This window comes from Heterodontus francisci, chromosome 22 (assembly GCF_036365525.1).
Source record: "Heterodontus francisci isolate sHetFra1 chromosome 22, sHetFra1.hap1, whole genome shotgun sequence".
In the NCBI taxonomy this organism is placed as follows: domain Eukaryota; kingdom Metazoa; phylum Chordata; class Chondrichthyes; order Heterodontiformes; family Heterodontidae; genus Heterodontus; species Heterodontus francisci.
The window spans coordinates 40085183-40107208 of NC_090392.1; the positions used below are offsets into that span (position 1 = coordinate 40085183).

Here is a 22026-nt window from a genome sequence, read left to right on the forward strand (position 1 = left end):
AGTGCTGTATCTCTAAATAAATAAGTAAATTATAAGGCAAATAAACCAGCACAAACAGACTTTTATAGGTTTAAAGAAGAAAAGTTGAAATTTATTAAACTTAAACTCGAATTCAGTTGATGTCTACAGATACACAACACGCCCACGCTAGCATGCATATGCGATACACACATGCAAATAGAAACAGAAAAGAGCAGAAGAAAAATAAAGTGGAAAGGTTTGAGGCAATATCTGAAGAGTTGTTGTTACAGTTCTTCGAGCTCACTGTAGAGTCCCTGATTGTTGGTAGTTCTTGCTTTTCGTTGAGGCCCAGTATTATTCTTAAACCTTGTTCACTGTAGGAGACTTTTCTCTCTTGGGATTCATGTGTCTTCAGTGGATTCAGAGGCCTGTGAGAAAAAGATGGGAGCAGATAGGAGAGGCTTTGGTGAGCCAGCCAGGAGAGCTCTTGTCAGTCCAGGAGCAAACAGACACTCCTGAGTTCAAACTGTTTGTACAATTCAGAAAAACCCAGGTTGCCAAGCAGGTTAGTCATGTGACTAACTGGTCTGACCAAATCTTGGCTCTGTGTATTGTATCACCTTAGCTGTCTGTGGAATGCTCCTGTTACACGCAATACCTGGTGATCAAGGTCCATTGTGAAATGAATGTGTCAGGGAATGGTCCTTTGTCCTTCCAAGCACTGTCTGTTAATATGCAAATGTATTTTGCAGTCACGGCTGATCTGGTTAACAAGTTATTTTCTCGCTCCAGAAACAGTTTAAAATCAATGTTCATGACAAAATTACTGTGCCTCATTCTTGGCAGGTGGGGACCTAGCATGACGGAACAAGACTGAGATTTCCATATTTAATGATGACGCTGAGCATTTTCTATTTATTCAACACAAACTGCAAACGGAAATTGCTTTCTATTCAAAGTCACTCATGTTATTGTTATTTTGTGTACAACTTGACATTTGCCTTTCTGCCTAATGGTCTGTTTATCATATCAGTATCTATTATAAATCTGTCAAACTATCTATCTGCCTATCTTGGACTCAAAAATCAAGGTTGACACTCCAGTGTATTACTGAGGGAGTGCTACACTGCCAGAGGTGCCGTCTTTTGGATGAGATGTCAAACCAAGGCCCCCATCCACTCTCTCTCGAAGAACAAGGGAGTTCACCCCGCTGTCCTGGCCAAGATTTATCCCTCAATCAGCATCGCAAAAAACAGATTATCTGGTCATTATCATATTGTTGTTTGTGGGATCTTGCTGTGCGCATAACAGCTGCTGTGTTTGCTATATTACAACAGTGACTACGCTTCAAAAAGTACTTAATTGGCTGGGAAGCACTTTGGGACATCTTGAGGTTGTGAAAGGCACGATATAAATGCAAGCCTTTCTTTTTATCTATCTATTTGGCTATCTATTCATCTATCTATCTACTATGTAACACAGAATTGTAACTCCCTATGTCTCTCTCTCTATATATATATAAGTTCATCTGTCCATGTCTGTATATTTATCTTTACAATCTTATATCTTACTATCTATGTAGCTATTAAACTATTTATCAACTGTCAATATTGATATATGCATATCTCTACCTATCTATATATTCGCTATATATCTGTTTATCTCTCTTATTGTTGTAACTATTGGTCATTCTGCCCCAGCTACCCACTCACCCATTCATCCTGATACAGATCTGGGAGGAGAAAGCCCAGCATAAAACCTACTCCATCACCCAGTTCGCCATTGTTATCTCTAATAAATCTTTATCCATAAAGGAAGATTTGATTTGCTGACTTTATTCACTCAAAATGCTAAACTTTGACGTTTATCTAGACTGGCCATCACGTAAACTGTTAAAAAAAACAGTGACGAAACATCCCATTTGAAACTGAAAGTAATTATTACATCAGTCCAATGTCATTCTGTCTCTGACTATAAGTTATTTTATCCCCTAACCAGTATTTGGAGGATCCACAATATGACCTCTTCTTACTAGATTGTTGCTAGATTGTAAAGAACTTTGTAATTGTCAACTCTCTGCAGAGCCCTCCCCCATCCAAAGGCAGAATACTACACCCCTGCCAACAGAGTGTGTCCAAGTACTTCCCTCACAACCTTACACAGGATACACGAGAAAGCTTGTATGATATATAACTCTTCTCTCATCTCTACCTTCCAACCACTATTTCCCTGTTTCGTTTAAATGTCTTTTATTTTTATTTCTGATGTATTTTCAGTTTGTATTGTTTGCTTTGATTCTACCAGTTTGAGTGAGGAAGTACATAATCTTGGCATACGTTCCCGGTGCCAGTACTGTGGGAGTGCTGGAATATCAGAGTTGCTGTCTTTCTGACAAGATAGTAAATCGAGACCTCACTTGCCTGTTCAGGTGGATGTTAAAGATTCAACAGCCTTTATTACAGAAGAGCAGGTGAGTTCTCTCTGGTGCCTCAAGCCAACATTCCTCCCCAACCAACACATTCATCTCACTGACTGCAAAATGAAAGCTGTGTTTGACCAGTTATCAGGAAAGACAGACCTTAGAAAAGTAGTTCATTGTTTGTAAAGCATTTGGGACACTTTAAGGAAATGTAAGTTAATCTTTCTTCAGAACCGGCACTGCTTTCTTCCATTCAGTTCATGATTCCTCTTGCTGCACACAACATTGACACCCAACTTGTTAGTATCCAAACAAAGATTGTTGTATTTGTTTTAATTCATTCATGCCCAGCATTTATTGCCAATCCACAGAATTCCCAGCCTCTGACCTGCTCTTGTAGCCACAGTATTTATGTGGCTGGTTCAGTTAAGTTTCTGGTCAATGGTAACCCCCAGGATGTTGATGGTGGGGATTCAGTTATAGTGATGCTGTTGAAAGTCAAGGAAGATGGTTAGATTCTCTCTTGTTGCAAATGGTCGTTGTCTGGCATTTGTGTGACACTTGCATGGTGCGAATATTACTTGCCAGTTATCAGCACAAGCCAAGCCAAAGTTATCTGGTCTTCATCCTTCATGACAGGGTAGATGCTGAGAAAATATTTCCCCTGGCTGGTGAACACAGGAGTCACAGTCTCAGATTAATGTCTTGGCCATTTGGGACTGAAGTGAGGAGAAATTTCTTCACACAAAGGATTGCAAATCTTTGGAATTCTCTATCCCAGAGAATGCTCAGTCGTTGAGTATACTTAAGACAGAGGTTGATAGTTTTTTGAGTTCTAGGGCAATTAAAGGATTTGGGAATAGTGGAGTAGAAGATCAGCCATGATCTTGTAGAATGATGCAGCAGGCTTGAAGGGCCAAATAGCCTATTCCAGCTCCTATTTCTTATGTGCTTATGTTAAACTCCAAGGGGAAACCAAGAAGTTCATTCCGTGGCCCAGTTTTGAGATAACTTATGTTACGACCGACCGCTCCAGTCAAAGCCCCCAGTCAAAATATAGGATTCTGATTGTGGTGGAACCAATGCACTGTTAATTCAGTCCCGTCGTTCCACAGATCAGCTAACATATCATTTAAAAACTTTCCAATTTGAAGAAAGACCCAGCCAAATTGTACCATCTCTTAACCCCCGAATGAGGCTAACCAAACCAGGTGTCTTTAAATCAATAAACTAACTCTTTAATTAGAAGAACTAAATTCTTAAACATTATGAATATATAAACAACATTAAAATAGAAAAAATTCGAGTCCTTGCAAATTTATGTCCAATGTTGCTTGAAATCCTCACAGTTGTCTGATGAACTCAAAAAACACGGTAGAACAGTCCGTAGTCTAACTGCAGTAAGTGCTGCTTTCCTTCTCCAGAGAATTTCAACTATTAACAACTTGCAAACACTTTCAATGGAATCAAACTGACTTTAGAGTTTTTTAGGGGATAAAGATTGTCACAGTCCAACTTCCCTTTCTTCAATTTAAATTACCAGAGATCTCTGCCTTTGCTTGATGTTTTTGGAATTTTGAGAGATAATAATAATCAGACTAAAATCCTCTTTCTTCAGTTTAAATGGTAGAGAGCTCTTTTTTTCAGGTGTGCTCATCACAGCTGTGTCCTCTGTATCTTCTGTCTGTGTGTTCAAACTGTCTTACTATCTGCCAGTTCAAACTGAATTGTAACAAATGTATCGCATCAGGCTCATTCCCAGTGGCTGTTTCCACGGTATTGAGAATGCACCCTTTGAATTGCAGTCTCCAAATGGCTGTTTCTAATGCACCTTCCAATAACTCCTAAGGCTTGCCGGTTCTTAAAGCAATATTGATCCCTTGCAAACCTTAAAGGCAAACCGCATATTCCGAAAAACAAACTACAGGACCATGACACTTAGTAACGAGATAATGTAAGTGTGTGTATAAATATATTATGTTAAGAGGCTGCTTACATTGACCAGTGTTTAGAATCATAGGATCACATAGTACAGAAAGAAGCCATTCGGCCCATCGTGCCTGTGTCTGCTCTTTGAAAGAGCGATCCATTTAATCCCACTGTCCTGCTCTTTACCCTGTGATAACCATCAATAATATGCTTTTATATTTTTTGCTTAGCATTACCCATTCCATCTCCCTGCCCAGACTCCAGCAAAGTAAGTTGATGATTGGTTCCCCGAAATGATGAGCACCATATATGGTGAATTGGTTTCTTACTCTGGCCAGTAAGAAAGAAATTAACCAATTATAAATTGTCACCAGGAAATGATGGCCTGGATTTTACCCTAGGCGGACAGGAGCCAGCCATTGACCGAAAAGTTGGTGGCCAACCCGCTTCCGCCTCGCCTGGGGATCCGACCGGTATTTTGCGGGTCGCCGGGCTTCAAGTGTTCCGAGGCGGGACTTCCACCCGCTTGAGGTAGGAAGCCCCACCTAATGGAGCTGCCGGCCAATCAGCAGGCTGGCAGCTCCTAGACCCAGCAGTGCTACCAGGAGCAGTGGCCGCTGCTGGGACTACAGCCCAGCTCGAAGTCAAGATGACCTGGAGCCGGACAGCAGATAACTTTTGGTTGCCTCACTGGGGTAATAGGTCGGCCCCCGGTGAGGCAAGGGTAGTCAGTTGGGGGATGGGGGATGGGGGATGGGGGGGCGTGTGGGTGTTGGGGGTGGTTGGGGTAGTGGGGGCGTTCCTCCATCGGGCACTGGGTGCCCAATCGTGAGGGCACTCCCGGGACTTTCAAGAGCCGCCTGGTTTTGTCAGACGGCTACTCTCGGGTCCAGGACACCCGCTTACCAATTGTAAAATCTGTGTGGAGGCAAGTGAAGGCCCTTAAATGGCCATTAAGTGACCACTTAAGGGCCTTGATTGGCCTGGGGTGGGGGGCCGTTTTTCGCCGCCACCCTGCGTAAAATGGCGGCGGAGGTGAAAGCAGGTCAGGGCGGGTCTCCCGGAGCCTCCCGCTCCATTTTATGCCACCCCCAACCCCCACCCCCACCCCCACCACCACATCGATTGTCGGGGTGGTGTAAAATGCAGCCCATTGTAAAAGTGATAGCTTATTTTGATAACATTAAGTTACATTGAAATCCCTGTTGTTTTAATAAGCAAACTGTCTATCATTGGTCGTGGCAAATGTACAACACTTACTAGCTTGTTACCAATGATCGATAAAGAAAGATAGACAGATGGAGATGGAGTTAGAGAGAGAGACAGATTGAATGGTCGAGAGAGGCAGAGAGAATCATAATGATAGACAGAGGCAGATAATGAGGGGAGGGAATTCCAGAGCTTAGGGCCAAGGCAGCTGAAGGCATAGCCCTCAATGGTGGAGTGATTAAAATCAGGGATGCTCAAGAGACCAGAATTAGATGAGCACAGATATCTCAGAGGTTCGTTAGGCTGGAAGAGATTACAGAGATTTGAAGGGTCAAGGCCAATGAGGGATTTGTAAACAAGGATAAAGATGTTGCTTGACTGGGAGCGAATGTAAGCCAATGAGCACAGGTGTGATAGGTGAACAGAAGTTAGTGCGCATTAAGACATTGGCAGAAGAGTTTTGGATGACCTCAAGTTTATGGAGGGTGGAACATGGGATACCATCCTGGAGTACGTTGGAATAGTGAAGACTAGAGGCATCATCTTCCCAGAAGGTTGACTGCCATGGATCTCCAGCTCTGTCTGGCGTGTGCTGTCCTTACACATTCTGCATAGGTCAACTGCATCCAGTCCATCATATCTATCATCCATTTTCTCCTCTGCTCCCCTCTCCTACATCTTCCGTCGATCTTTCCTTCCAATAATTGTCTCTGTCTACCATCTTATACATCTTATGATGTGACAGAAATATTGTATCTTTCTCTCTTTGATGTTATGCATTAACTTTGACTTTTCACCAGTCAGTTTCAGCACTTCCTTGTTAGTCTTTCTGTCTGTTGTCACAGAAGGTTTTATTTTTGTACTAAAATCTTGGACTTCTATGTGTTTCAAAAAGAAACTGAGAAAGGGCGTTGCTCAGTGAAGGACAACTGCAAAAATATTTGGAATTCCAGCAATGTTTTGAAAGAAAGTTCAGAACAAAGAGTTGAACTTTATGGGTGTTTTGAAAGGAAGTTAAACTTGTAAAAGGCAGGAAGGTTAGCAGCTTCAAGGAAGTCACAGGGGTTTGACCTTTCTTCAGAGCAGCTTGAGTGACAAGGGGGAGATGCTGTGTCTTGACATGTGATTATGTTCATTCAGGAAGGTGTTTTTTTTCACTTTGGACCCTTTAAAAGCCTGTGAATTGGACAAAGAGCAGGCATTTGAAATCTTTGCTTGATCTGCTTGTAGCCAGAGAGAAAAGACCCAGAAAAGTGTTACCTCTTTCTCTGTAAAGGAGACTCGCATCTCATGAAAAGGAATTCTGCATTTGAAAGGTAGCAGATTCCTGCTGTCCTGGTCTCTGAAGCATTTCTGCATCCAGTGAGATTCCTGCTGTCTCCTGGGTTCTAAGTAAATCTTGAAATCTGAAGAATTCTTTTACTGCTAGACTGCTGCTTCAAACCCCAAGTAGACCTATTGCTACACCCCTGATGGAAGACCTATGTGACACCTGCTTCAGCTAAATTGCCGTGAACACCTACCTATCGCAGACTGTTCATCAACCTCACCTGGAGAGACTTCGAGTGGCATCCAAATACTTGACTCTGGGACACCTCACTGTACTGAAAACATCCTACTAGAACATGAAACTCAATTTTTTTTTAATTATTCCTTCTATTCCTAAGAAACAATTATAATCCAAAAAACCCTTTTGAAATCGGTTAACCATTTCTTTTTGAATGTATGTGTATGTGTGTGCATGAGGGTTAAGGGAATAGGGCTTTTTTCATGTATAGATTTATTTTGTTCGTAGTTAAGACCTATTATTTATTTTCTAATAAATAGTTAATGTTATTGTTTAAAGAAACTTGGTTTGGTGTGTTTTATTCTGGGGGAAAAACACAGTGTTTAATTTGGCTAGTCTTCGATAGGTGGGAAACTATATTTGATATGCCATGACCTGTGGAGTAGTGGGACTAAATTAACAGTGCATTACTCCTGCCTTGGTCATAACACTGCATAGGATTAGCGGAGCATCCTCCTATATGTCCACATCTCGAATGCATTCAGCTTATCAATAGTCTCTTTGTTTGTTGTCCATGACTCCGAGGCATATAGCATAGATAACAAAATATAGCACCTCAGCATTCTTTTCCTCAGATTCAGGTTCAGTTCCTTCGATGTTAACATTTCCGTCATTCTGACAAAGCTGGTCTTGGCTATCTCAATTCCCTTCGGATCTCACAATCACACGTCCCATCATCTGTGATAATCTGCCCAAGGTACATAAACATTTTCACTTGTTCCAGGACTTGTCCATTTACTTCAATTTTCACTTCCAGGGTTAGGTCTCTGCTTATCACCATTGTCTTGGTCTTCTTCACATTCATTCTTAATCCATTTTCCACATTCCTCATATTCACTTTGTTCACAATTTCCTGTACAACGGTCTTCATACCACTTTTCCTTAGCTGCTGTACATGCTTTGCTTATCCACTTTTCTATTTTTATCATATTCTTCTTTATTGTTCTTATTCTGACTCCTTTTCTCCATCGTATCTAGTATTTCATCAGTCATCTGTACTTGATGTTTCCTCCTCTCTTTCTTAGGGACCGCCTCAGTTACTGCGTATTTCATGCTCTGTTTCAATCTTTCCCAATGCCTTTCTGTCGTTTCCTCCTCACTAAGATCTTGATCTTCCCTTCCTGAAGTAAAGCTTCGTAATTGATAGCAACCACCGCAGCATACTTCTTCATCACATCTTCCTCTCTCAGTCTGTCTAAGTTGGCTTGATCTTTCATGGGATTCCTTTTTGGGATTTTCAGCCTGTTCTTCATCTTCATTAACAAGCAAGTAGTGATGTGAAGTGATGTCTGCACCTGGGTAAGTGAAGGCATTCTTGATGCTGTTCTTGTATCTTTCATTGATCATCAGAAAATCTATTTGATCCTGTGAACATCTCCTGGACTCTTCCAGGTGTACAGTCTTCTATGGTGTTGGTTGAAGAGTGTATTCAAGATAACCAAGTAGTTTTCAGGTGTTCATCTCCACTGTTCTTCGTTCCTAGTTCATAAGCTCCTACCACATTTCCATACCTCTCTCCACCAATTTTTGCATTCAAATCACCCATGACTATCAAGATGTCTCCGCTCTTCACATGCTTCAATGCTTTTTAGCACCTCCTCATAGAATATTTCAACTTCATCATCACTGTGATCCTGCGTGGGCCCATACAGTTGTAAACACACAATGTTCATTGATTTCCCTTTAAACTTTGCCATAATCACTCTCTCTGATATTGTCCAGTATCCCTGCATGGTTCTTGCTACCTTCTTTTTCATCATTATTCCGACTCCATACTTATGTTCTTTACTACCTGAGATCATCACCTGCTTTCCTTTGTCTATTTTACCAGATTCCGTCCATCTAACTTCTGCCAATCCTAAAATTACAATGTTGAGTCTTAACATCTCTTTCATGCAGTTGTCTATTTTACCACTCTGGTAGAGTGTCCTCCATGTTCCAATTTTCAAGAGTTTTGTCTGGGTTTGTTAGTAGCTTCATCAGATGGTAGCCTTTCTTCTGAGTTTGGGCTGCCCTCATCGTTCATCTGGCTATTCCTACTTCATGGAAACATAGAAAATTTAAGGCACAGAAAGAGGCCACTTGGCCCATTGTGTCTGTGCCGGCCAAAAAACAATCCAGCTATTTGAATCTCACCTTCCAGCATTTGGTCTGTAGCCCTGCAGATTATGTCAATTGAGGTGCATATCCAGACTCCATTTGAATGAGTTGAGGGTTTCTGCCTCAACTATCCTTTCAGGCAGTGAGTTCCAGATCCTCACCACCCTCTGGGTGAAAAGGTTTTCCTCATCTCCCCTCTAATTTTTCTACCAATCACTTTAAATCTATGCCCCTAGTCACTGACCTCGCTGCTGAGGACTTCCTAGTAAGTTCTCTTCTTCCCTGCGCCTATTTACAGTAGACATCTCTGCAGGGGGCCTAGGTCTGCCTACATCACTACCACTGTTAAAAATAGATTCCATGACCAACTAGGGGTGAATACTTGGTGAGTACCCTGACTCTTCCAAGGTGACTGTCCATTTGTCCTTAAGTGTCATGACTCTGCTCTAGATGTGTCACACATTTTGCTGCTGCACCATCTGAGCCATTGACTCTGAGTAGTGAGTTCTTTTGCCTCAGCTGCCAGTCCAGGATTCATGCACATTGAAAAGGATGACACCCCGTGTACAGCATTTTGTGAAGTCGCTGTTCCCCCTCTAGCACGCCGGCTGAGGCGAGGCCCCAGAGTGTGCCCACTGGCGTGCACTACCAGCTCATTGGAGGCATAAGTAAGAGTTGCATAGCAGTGGAAGACCAATGCGTCTTGTCCACATCCATACTGTCATGGATGTGTGGCTGACAAGGGTACAAAGACACTACTCCTCGCATACTACACCATACACCCCCAGACCAGAGATAACAAAGGCACGAGTGAGGGTTTCTGCAACAGATCAGCTGAGACGGGGCAAAGTCGGATAATGTATCAGAGGTGAGAAGAGATGATCTCAGTGATGGTATGAATATGTGGTCGGAATCTCATCTTGAGGTCAAATATGACACGAAGATTGTGAACTGACCAGTTTAGTCTCAGACTGTTGCTAAGGAGAGGGAGGGGTTTGGTAGCTAGGGAACAGATTGGAGCAGGAACTGAAAGTAATAGCTTCAGTCTTCTCAATATTTAATTGGAGGAATTTTATGATCATGGATGTTGGATAATCAGTCTGATAATTAGCAACAGTGGAAGAGTTGAGAGAAGTGGTGGTGAGGTAGAGCTGGGTGTTGTTTGTATACCTATGAAAACTAAGGCTGTGTTTTCAGATGATATCACCGAGGAGCAGCTTGTAGTTGAGAAATATGAGAAGCCAAGGATAGATCCTTCAGGGACACTGCAGGGAACTGTGTGGGAGTGGGAACAGAAACAATTGCAAGTGATACTCCAGCTATGTTTAGATAATAATGGAACCAGGTCAGAATAGTCCCGTCCAACTGGATGACAGTGTTGGAGGAGGATGGTGTGTCAAAGGCTGCAGACAGGTCAAGAAGGATGAGGAGGGAATGTTTACCTTTGTCTGTGTCAAATAGGATGTCATTTGTGAGTTTGTAAGAGCCATTTCAGTACCTTGGCAGGGGGGAAACCTGATTGGAGGGATTCACACATGGAGTTCCGGGAAGGATGAGCACAGATTTGGGTGACAACAATACGTTCAAGGACTTTGGAGAGGAAAGGGAGGTTGGAGATGGGACGGTAGTTTGGAAGGACAGTGGGGTCAAGGGTTGTTTTCTTGAGGAGGGAGTGATGATGGCAGATTTAAAGGAGAGAGGGACAACACCTGAAGGGAGAGAACCGTTAACAATATCAGCTAACATGAGGAAGTTGGCTGGTCAGCAGTTTAGTGGGAACAGGTTCAAAAGAGCAGGAAATGGTTCTCATGGAAAAGATGAGCTCGGAGAGGGCATAAGGGGAGACAGGAAAGAGAAACTAGGGAAGAATATATGTTCAGGGCTAGGGCAGGTGGGAACTTTACAGGAAGTTGGCCCAGTGGGCTAATGGAAGGGAGGGATTCTGCAGAGGGAGCTGATCATATGGTCTCGATCTTAGTGGCAAAGAAGTCCAGGAGTACCTTACACTTATTGTGGGAGGTGAGGGTAAAGGAGATAGGAGAGAGGGGTTTAAAAACAGTTAGAAAGAATATTAGATAGAGATAGATACATAAATTTAAGGGTAGAAAGTGCCTGATAATTGGAAAGGGATGCACAGATAAACAGAAGATATTGATAGTGATAGATAAACAGAACGATAGATACATAGACATATAGCTGGGTAAATGTATCAAGTACATGAGTAAATAACATTTATAGCTTCATGTAGAAAATAACTTTGGATGGACACAAATGCTAAGTTCAGAATTATTATACTACAGAAATGTTGAATCTGTGTTACGTTGTAGAGATTTTCCTCAGTTGCGACTTCTGGCCCAAACAAGGTAGCTCAGGATGTCCTTCTCTTCAGCATTTTCTCTCCAACTGCAATGCGGAAAAGAAGAGAGTGAGTTTTATACTGTAACCCAGGCCCTGTCAATATCAGAAGCCTAGTCACTGGTTTCAACATGTTACACAGAGATTCAGCGAGGCCTCCCTTGCAAGTTCTCGGATCTAAAAATATACAGCAAGAGATTGAGGAAGGAAGTAGGGAGTCACGTGTAAGATGTAACATTGCATCTTTAAAAACCTGAGACTCGATGCAACGGATCTAACAGCTCCTTAGTTGTAATCAACAGTTCAGGGATGTGAAAAGGGGCAAAGCAGAAAAGGACAAGAGCCAGGATTGCCCCAATGGTCTTCAGCCCTTTCTTCTTCATCAGCTCCATGGATTCCTTCCCAGCTCCCACTTCAATCAGTTTCTTTGCTGTCAGGGCATAGCAGATCAACAGGATCCAGACTGAGAAGGCAAAAAATGTAATTTCAGACAACAGCATGAAGATGTACCATGGTCTCCACATTACGAACGTTTCCTTGCATGCAAAGGCATCAGAAAATATTGTACATGTGTGTATTTATGTGATTGAACATGCCTTTTATCTATCTGTGTCTGTCTGTCCATCTATTTGTCTGTCTGTCTATCTCTCTATGTATGTTGAAAACAAATTCAATAATAACTTTCAAAAGGGAATTGGATAAATAGTTGAAAGGGAAAATTGGTGGTCTATTGGTAAAGGTCAGGGGAATGTGATTAATAGCTTTTGTGGAGATTCCACAGGACATCTGCCAATCACTACCAGTTCTATAAATCAATCACACACCCGTCAATCATTCTCAAATGTTTCAATCACGTACATACAGAACTGTCAATCAGTCCCAGACCAGTCAATCACACACATCTGTCAACTACTCCCACACCTGTCGATCACTCCCACACCTGTCAATCCCAATCACTCCCACACCAGTCAATCACTCGAACACCTACTCATCACTACCAGACTTGTCAATCACACCCGCACCTTTCAACCAATCTCACACCTGTCAATCACTCCCACACCAGTCAATCACTCGAACACCTACTCATCACTACCAGACTTGTCAATCACACCCACACCTTTCAACCAATCTCACACCTGCCAATCACTCCCACACCTGTCAATCACTCCATCACCTATCAATCACACCCACACCTTTCAACCAATCTCACATCTGTCAATCAATCCCATACTTGTCAATCACTTCCACATCTGTCAAAAACACACACACACCTGTCAATCACTCCCACCTGTCAATCACCTAACCGGTCCGTAATTCAGCCACCTGCAATCACAGACATCTGTCAATCACTCCCACACCTGTCAATTGCACAGTCCTGGCAATCACATGCACAGCTGTCAACCACTCCCACTCCAGTCAATCACTCCATCATCTTTCAATCACTCCACACCTGTCAATCGTGCACACACCTGTCACTTATTCCCAAACCTGTCAATCACTCCCACACCGTTAAACCACTCCCAGACCTGTCAATCGCTCCCACATCTTTTAGCCACTTCCAGACCTGTCAATCACTCCCAGATCATCAATCACCCCAGACCTGTCAATCACTCCTAGACTGTCAATCACCCACAGACCTGTCAATCACTTCCACACCTGTCAATCACTCCCAGACCTGTCAATCACACACACACCCGTTCATCCCTCCCACACAACTGTCAATTACTCCCACCTGTTAATCACTCCACACCTGTCCATAATTCAGACACCTGTCAATCACATACACCTGTCAATCAATCACAAACCTGTCCATAACTCCCACACCTGTCAACCATGCACACCTGTCAATTACTCCCAAACCAGTCAATCACTACAAGACCTGTCAATCACTCCAGACTTGTCATTCGTGCACACAAATGTCACTCATTCCCACACCTGTCAATCACTCCCAGACCTGTCAATTATTCCTATCCCTTCAATCACTCCCAGACCTGTCAATCACTCCCAGACCTCTAAATCAATACCAGACCGATCAATCACTCCACATCTGTCAATCACTTCCAGACCTGTCAATCACACATACTCCTCTTAATCAATCCACACCTGTCAACCACTCCACACCTATCAATAATTCCGACACCTGTCAATCACTGTAAATCCCAGTCAACCTCTCTGGCCGGATTGTCAAACCCTGTCAATCCCTCCTCCAGCCAGTCAATCCCTGTCAATGACTCCTGCTGGCATCCTAATCCCTGTCAATTCCTGTCAAACACTACTCCCAGCCTCTCAATCTGTCAATCCCTTCCCCAAGCCTGCCATTCCCTGTCAATCTCTGTCATTCCTTGTCAATCCGTTCCATTCCCTGTGAGTCCTGGCTATTTCATCCGATTCCCGGTCAATCCCTGTGATTCCCACTCACTGCCTCTCATTCCTCCTCAATGTCCGCCCCGCCCACCTGTCAATCATTGCCAGGTGCTGGATTCGCACTTGTGACTTGTACCCAGGCCCCGTTCCCAATTGGTCCGGGACCGACCTATCAGCGGGCTCGCTCGGTCCGTCCGCAGACGTCATCAAACCGGAAGCTGCTGTCGGTAAGGGGAGGGAGGAGCATAGAGGGATCTAGTCGGAGTCGCACAGGTGAGTGGGGTGCTTTCTTCCACCCGAGGGTAGCGGGTGTTTCCAGCACCCTACCCCATCTTGGGGTAGCTGGGCCCAAGGACAGGGTCTGGAGGAGTTTGCTCCCTAGTCACCAGGCTGTTAATTCTGGGAATAGTGGTGTTTACAGTGCCAGCAGGACTGAACTTACCGCAATGCAGTCAGTCCCCCGTCCTGCCGGAGAGCTGGGTAGTTCTTTCCATCCTATAGAGATCATCGGTCAGGCCACAACTTGAGCACTGTGTTCAATTCTGGTCACCTCATCACAGAAAGGATGTAATTGCACTAGAGAGGGTACAGGGGAGATTTATGAAAAATGCAGCTATGAGTAAAGATTGGATAGGCTGGGGTTATTCTCTATGGAACAGAGAAGGCTGAGGAGAGAGCTGATTGAAATGTACAAAATTTTGAAGAGTCTGGATAGAGTGGAGGTGAAGGGTCTATTCACCTTAGCAGAGAGGTCAGTGACAAGGGGGCATAGATTTAAAGTGATTGGTACAAAAACTAGAGGGGAAATGAGGAAACAAATTTCACCCAGGGTGGTAGGGTCTGGAACTCAGTGCCTGAAAGGGTAGTTGAGGCAGAAACCCTCAACTCATTCAAAAGGAGTCTGGATATGCACCTCAATTGCCGTAATCTGCTGGGCTATGGACCAAATGCAGGAAGGTGGAATTCGGATAGGTGGATCATTTTTCGGCCGGCACAGACAGGATGGGCCAAGTGGCCTCTTTCTGTGCCTTAGACTTTCTATGATTCCTGTCCTGTGGAGAGTCGGGCAGCTCCCCCACCCATCCCCACCCCCCCTGCTGTGCTGCTTCTACCCTGAGTACGGTGTTCTGTCTATCTCTGTCTCTTTCACCCTCTGTCCGAGTCTCTGCCAGATGTACCAGGCTCAGCCTCTGTCATCACAGCTGCTCTGCGCTGAGCTGCATTTGGCCAAAATACACTCAACGCAGGAGGTACCCCCTCTACCTCAACCCTGCATCTGACTTCCCCCCACCCCAGAGAACATGCATCCAGCCAGATGCAGCAGACCCCAGCCTCTGACAGACACCCGGAAGATCTCCCCCTACTCTGCTTCCAAAAGTGCCCACCCAAGGCGGCAGGCAGGAACCTCGGTTTAACGTCTTGTCTGAAAGACGGTACCGCCAACAGTGTAATCTTCCTTCAGTACTGAATTATGTGGGTCAACAGGAGGGAAACAGCTGTTGAATCTACCTCATTTCACCACTCCCACTTTTTGGTCGAATAGCCAGTCAGAAACAAAGGGAATTGGTCACTGGTGTGAGTTGCCAGAAGGTGGTTGGTGCCCATGGAATCTTTATTCCAGTGCGAGTCAGTGTTTTCTGGGAGTGAAGAGAGAAAGCCCTTGTAGCATTGCAACCACAACTTGCATTTGTCTAATGCCTTTAACAGGAGATAAGCCAGACAAAATTTGACACAGAGCCACATAAGGAGATATCAGGGCAGGCGACCAAAAATTCAGGCAGAGAGGTTGGTTTTAAGGAACAAATTCAAGAGGGATTGCAAGGTAGGGAGGCTGAGAGGATTAGGGAGGGAATTCCAGAGTTTAGGGCCCAGGCAGCTGAAGGCACGGTTGCCAGTGGTGGAACGATTTAAATCAGGAACGCGCAAGAGGCCAGAAATAGAGAGCAGATATCTTGAGGGTTATTGGGTTGGAGGAGATTAGAGATGGGGAGGGCTGAGACCAAAGAAGGATCTGAAAACAAGATCAAGGTGGTGCCAGGCCAGGAGCCAATGTAGGTCAGCGAGCACAGGATTGATGGGTGAACGGGAATTGGTTCAAGTTAGGACACTGGCAGCCAAGTTTTAGATGAGTTCAAGTTTATAGAGGCTGGGAGGTCCACCAGGCGAGCGTTGGAACAGTCATATCTGGATGGGTGCCTGTGTCTTTAAATTTAAAGGGGCCATCCCCTACTATCCATCTGCAAAATGGCACTAAGTCTTTGGGATTTAGTTTGGACTCTCAGTTAATCATCTCTTTTCTTCTTAAGGCCCTGAGGCACCTCGCAGGATGAAGACTAACAGTGGCAGACTGACTCGCCCGGTGCCCAGGCATCGCTCCAGACTTGCCAACCTCTGCCTCTCCTCCGAGCTGGCTACAGATCGACCTGTCCTCTACAGCCCGACGCTTTCGGCCGGGCACTTGCTGACCCCGAGCCCTGGTCTGCTGGCCCCAAGCCCTGGCCTGTTGGCTCTGAGTACTCGTCCCCAGCCACCCCCACTGACTAGGCCGGACAATCAGAAGCTCTCCACCAGTTTGGCCAACAGGTTCCTCACCTCTGGCAATTGTGTCACCTCCCTGACTCTCTCCTCAACACTTCCTCTCCACCTCAGCCAGTCCTTGAGCCCCAAGCTGCCCAGGGCCCTCGGCCGTGTGACCTCCGCTTCCATGAAGAGCAAGGCTGACCAACCATTGCCGGTGGTGGAGAGTGACTGCCAACCTGAGGCTCCAATCGAGGCCTCTTTCAGCAGCACACATTGGGTAAGAGAATCATGGCGAATCACAGCTCACAACATCAGGCTGGATTCCGGGTGGATTATTAAGAATAATGGATACCTGGGAGTAAGTTACAGGCTGGATTCTCATCGAAGGGTTTGGGGGGTTTACATAGAGAATAACAGATGCCCGGCAGTGAGTTACAGACTGGAATCTAATCGAAGGTTTCGGGGGAGTGAGGGTGGGGTTTATTGATGGTGTTACGGCTGAGGCGGAAGGAGTGCACTGTTTATTCTAGTTCCACTTCTCCACGGGTCACAAAATATACTTACATTTTTTCTCACTTACTGATCAGGTCAATCATAGAATCATACAGATATTAAGGCACAGAAAGAGGCCGCTTGGCCTATCGTGTCTGTACTGGCCGATAAATGATCCACCTATTCTAATCCCACCTTCCAGCATTTGGTCCATAGCCCTACAGCTTACAGCGCTTGAGGTGCATATTCAGACTCCTTTTATATGAGTTGAGGCAGTGAGTTCCAGACCCTCCCCACCCTCTGGGTGAAGAAGTTTTTCCTCATTTCCCCTCTAGTTTTTCTACCAATCACTTTATATCTATGCCCCCTTGTCACTGACCTCTCTGCTAAGGTGAACAGACCCTTCACCTCCGCTGTATCCAGCGCCCTCAAAATTTTGTACTTTTCGATCAGATCTCCCCTCAGCCTTCTCTGTTCCAAAGAGAACAACACCAGCCTATCCAATCTTTCCTCATAGCTGCATTTTTCCAGTCCTGGCAACATCCTCGTAAATCTCCTCTGTACCCTCTCTAGTGCAATTACATGCTTTCTGTAATGAGGTGACCAGAACTGCACACAGTACTCAAGGTATGGCCTAACCAAATGAGTTATACAGTTCCAGCATAACCTCTCCGCTCTTGTATTCTATACCTCGGCGAATAAAGGAAAGGATTCCATATGCCTTCTTAACCACCTTATTGACCTGTCCTGCTACCTTCAGGGATCTGTGGACATTCACTCCAAGGTCCCTTACTTCCTCTACACATCTCAGTATTTTCTCATTAATCATGTATTCCTTTGCCTTGTTTGACCTCCCCAAATGCATCACCTCACACTTCTCCAAGTTGAATTCCATTTGTCACTTTTTTGTCCGTCTAACCAGACCATCAATATCTTCCTACAGCTATCCTCCTTGTTATCTACCACAGGGCCAATCTTTGTGTCGTCTGCAAACTTCTTGATCATACCCATGCATTTATGTCCAAATCATTAATATGCCCCACAAAAAGCAGGGGACCCAGTACTGAGCCCTGCGGAATGCCACTGGAAACAGCCCTCCAGTCGCTAAAACAGCCGTCAACAATTACCCTTTGTTTTCTGCCACTGAGCCAATTTTGTATCCACCTTGCTGTATTTCTCTGATCCCATGGGCTTTTATTTTTTTTTTTACCCAGACTGCCATGTGGGATCTTGTCAAAAGCCTTGGTAAAATCCATGTAGACCACATCAGCTGCACTACCCTCATCTGTCTTCCTTCTTAAGACTTCAAAAAATTCAATCAAGTTGGTCAAACAAGATCTTCCCTTCACAGATCCATGCTGACTATCCTTGGTTAACCTGTGCCTTTCTAAGTGACAGTTTATCCTGTCTCAGAATAGATTCCAATAATTTGCCCACTACTGAGGTTAGACTGACTCTATTTTTATCCCAGAATAAAACACACCAACCAGGTTTCTTGAATAAATAACAAAACTATCAGTTTATTATAAAATTGGTCTGAACCAGTAATGAAGTAAAGCATAAACACACAGATTGAAGTAGTAAAATTCCCTTTTTACCTTAGCCACTCACACACATGCACTCATATACATACACCAGTTAACTGGAAAAATAAAAGGGCTGTTTGGAGCTCTGTTACAAAACAAAACAGGCAAAAAAAAAACCCACTTGGGCTGAATACTTGTTCATTCTTGAAGAAACGGCAAATGAGATATGCTGTGTTCCAAAACTGGCATACGGTCTGGCCTCCTAGTACACATAGAGGGTCATCGGGCTCTTTTAGAACAGTTCTTTTCAGGTGCCGTTGAGAATTGATTTAACAGGATTTGCACCAAAGTCAGGAGACAAGATGAGTTGATACAGTGGACTTCTCAGAGTCTTTTAGAGAGGTGCTAGAGAATTGAGCTGGGTTGTGGTCTTCTCTCCTTCCTTGGGAATTCTCTTCTCTCCTTGGAAGTTCTCTTCTCTTCTTGGACGTTCTCTCCCTTATTTTTCTTCTCTTTTCCTGCAGGCTGAGCTGGGGTTCTGCCCTTTGGGCAGTTTAAAGAAAAAAAAAAATCCAGCCCTTTTTTAAATGGGTAATTTCCAACTCGATTCAAAAGTGCAACCGGAAACAGAAAATCCACTTTCTGATCTGTCTCTTCTCTGCATACATCTTCCACAGTTACCAGGATTTCTGTTCTATTTTTAGCCATGTGACAACCAGAACAAAGAACAGTACAGCACAGGAACAGGCCATTCGACCCTCCAAGCCTGCGCCGATCTTGATGCCTGTCTAAACTAAAACCTTCTGCACTTACGTTGACTGCATCCCTCTATTCCCATCCTATTCATGTATTTGTCAAGATACCTCTTAAACGTTGCTATTGTACCTGCTTCCACCACCTCCCCCGGCAGCAAGTTCCAGGCACTCTCCTGTTCTGTGTAAAGAACCTGCCTCGCAAGTAAATGATGATTTTTTAAAAATTAATTCTTGGGATGTGGGCGTCGCTGGCCAGGCCAGCATTTATTGCCCATCCCTAATTGCCCTTGAGAAGGTGGTGGTGAGCTGCCTTCTTGAACAGCTGCAGTCCATGTGGGGTAGGTGCACCCACAGTGCTGTTAGGAAGGGAGTTCCAGGATTTTGACCCAGCGACAGTGAAGGAACAGCGATATGGTTCCAAGTCAGGATGGTGTGTGACTTGGAGGGGAATTTGCAGGTGTTGGTGTTCCCATGCATTTGCTGCCCTTGTCCTTCTAGTTGGTAGAGGTTGCGGGTTTGGAAGGTGCTGTCTAAGGAGCTTTGGTGCGTTGCTGCAGTGCATCTTGTAGATGGTACACAGTGCTGCCATTGTGCGTCGGTGGTGGAGGGAGTGAATATTTGTAGATGGGGTGCTAATCAAACGGGCTGCTTTGTCCTGGATGGTGTTGAGCTTCTTGAGTGTTGTTGGAGCTGCACCCATCCAAGCAAGTGGAGAGTATTCCATCACACTCCTGACTTGTGCCTTGTAGATGGTGAACAGACTTTGGGGAGTCAGGAGGTGAGTTACTCGCCTCAGGATTCCTAGCCTCTGACCTGCTCTTGTAGCCATTGTATTTATATGGCTACTCCAGTTCAGTTTCTGGCCAATGGTAGACCCTAGGATGTTGTTAGTGGGGGATTCAGCGATGGTACTGCCATTGAATGTCAAGGGGAGATGGTTAGATTCTCTCTTGTTGGAGATGGTCATTGCCTGGCACTTGTGTGGCGCGAATGTTACTTGCCACTTATCAGCCCAAGCCTGGCTATTGTCCAAGTCTTGCTGCATTTCTACTCGGACTGCTTCAGTATCTGAGGAGTCACGAATGGTCAAACAAGTCCTTTCAGTGTCCTCTTGATAACCCTCTTGGGAAAAAACGCTGGTCCAACATTTCTTCAGTTTGACTATGAATTTCTCAAAAAATATATTTAACAAAAACAGAAGCACTTTCATACCACCTGCACCCTTGGAGGAATGAAGCACCATCTTTAAATTCATTTGGTTACAAAGTGTGGAAAAAATAGAAGATGAAAATTTTAAAACACATTTTCACACTCCTACTCATTCACTCTTCTCTTGCAGCTAATACAGTTCTGCTTTGTACCATCTTTGCACCCAGATACCTCAAAGCAAAATTAAATTCTGGATAAATCATCCGCAATCATGTTATTTTGCCCTGCAATGTGGATAATCTTTAAGTGAGAGGGCTGTAATAGTAAATCCCATCAGAATAGTCTGGCATTCTGGTTTTTGAATTTTGGACAAAGTTTATTACTAAATCAGCCAACTGCAATTTTCTAAACAGAGCTTCTAGTTGTTCCAAGTGGTCCTTCCTAGTGTTCCTGCATACCAGCACATAATCAAGGTAAACTTTCGGAACACTGGCTAGTACTTGGTTCATTAGTATTTGAAAGATTGCTGAGGCATTTTTTAGCCTGAATGGCATCACTCGGCATTGGAAAAGACCTTCTGGTGTGACAAAGGCTGATATTTCTCCAGCTCGTGATGTTAAAGGAACTTGCCAGTATCCCTTTAACAAATCTATTTTTGTAAGAAATGTGGCACTGCCCAGTCTTCCAAGTGAGGAATTGGGTAGGAGTCTGCCTTTGTTACTGTGTGAACCTTTCTGTAGTCCAGACAGAGTCTAGTTGAACCATCGGATTTAGGCACTAATGCTGCCAGGCCTACTGTGTATTTCTGGCACTTTCTGTTGTCAATTTACTTTACCAATTCTCTTCACCTTATATGGACCACTGAACTGTGCTTTCAGCAGTTCATCCTGTAAAAGCAGTAATACTAACACCTCGTTGCCTGGTTGAAATGTTCGGGTCTTGGCATGATTGTTTGGGAAGCTTTCATGTCTTCCAGAGCCACTTTGCAGGATCTCGTGAGCCATTCCCGGAACACGGATACATAATCTAACACAGAAGATTCATCTCTCTCTTCTAAAAACCTTTCTTTAATTAGTTTTAGAGGATGTCTTATGTCTGTAAACTAATTCAAAAGGATTAGGTGAATCCCTAGAGGCAGACAAAAGAAATTCTAGCCCTTTATCCCAATCATGGGGATATTCATGACAGTATACCCTGATCATCATTTTAAGGGTCTGATGGTATATTTCTAAAGCCCCTTGTGTCTGTGGGTGGTATGCTGAAGACTTTAACTGTGTTAATATCCAAATTGCCCATAACTTCCTGAAAAGATTTAGACATAAAATTGGAATCTTGAAATTCAGTCGCTCAATGCGTAATCCATATCTAGTGAAGAACTGAGTTAACTTCTCTACCACTACCTTAGCAGAAATTATTCTCGAGGGAATGGCCTTTGGGAACAAAGTAACCATATCCATGATAGTGAGTATATATTGGTGTCCCACTTTTGTTTTCGGTAAAGGTCCTACACAGTCTACCAACATCCTACTAAATGGTTCCCCACTAACTGGTATGGGAATTAGAAATGTCGGCTTTACTGCAGGTTGTGGTTTTCCCACAATCCGGCACTTTGTACAAAACTGCACCAGGTCCTTGGATAGACCTGGCCAGTAAAAATATTGACATATGTGATTTGGTCTT

The 22026-nt window shown here is 44.1% G+C and overlaps 1 protein-coding gene across 1 annotated transcript in view; it reads left to right on the top strand.

The window, feature by feature from the left end:
- The first annotated feature begins 13978 nt into the window (after positions 1-13978).
- The window catches only part of LOC137381547 (uncharacterized), a 154237-nt gene continuing 146189 nt past the window's right edge, over positions 13979-22026 (top strand). The window contains exons 1-2 of the mRNA XM_068054243.1: positions 13979-14177; positions 16211-16701. Coding sequence (XP_067910344.1) covers positions 13979-14177; positions 16211-16701 — 690 coding nt within the window. The remainder of the gene's footprint in view (positions 14178-16210; positions 16702-22026) is intronic.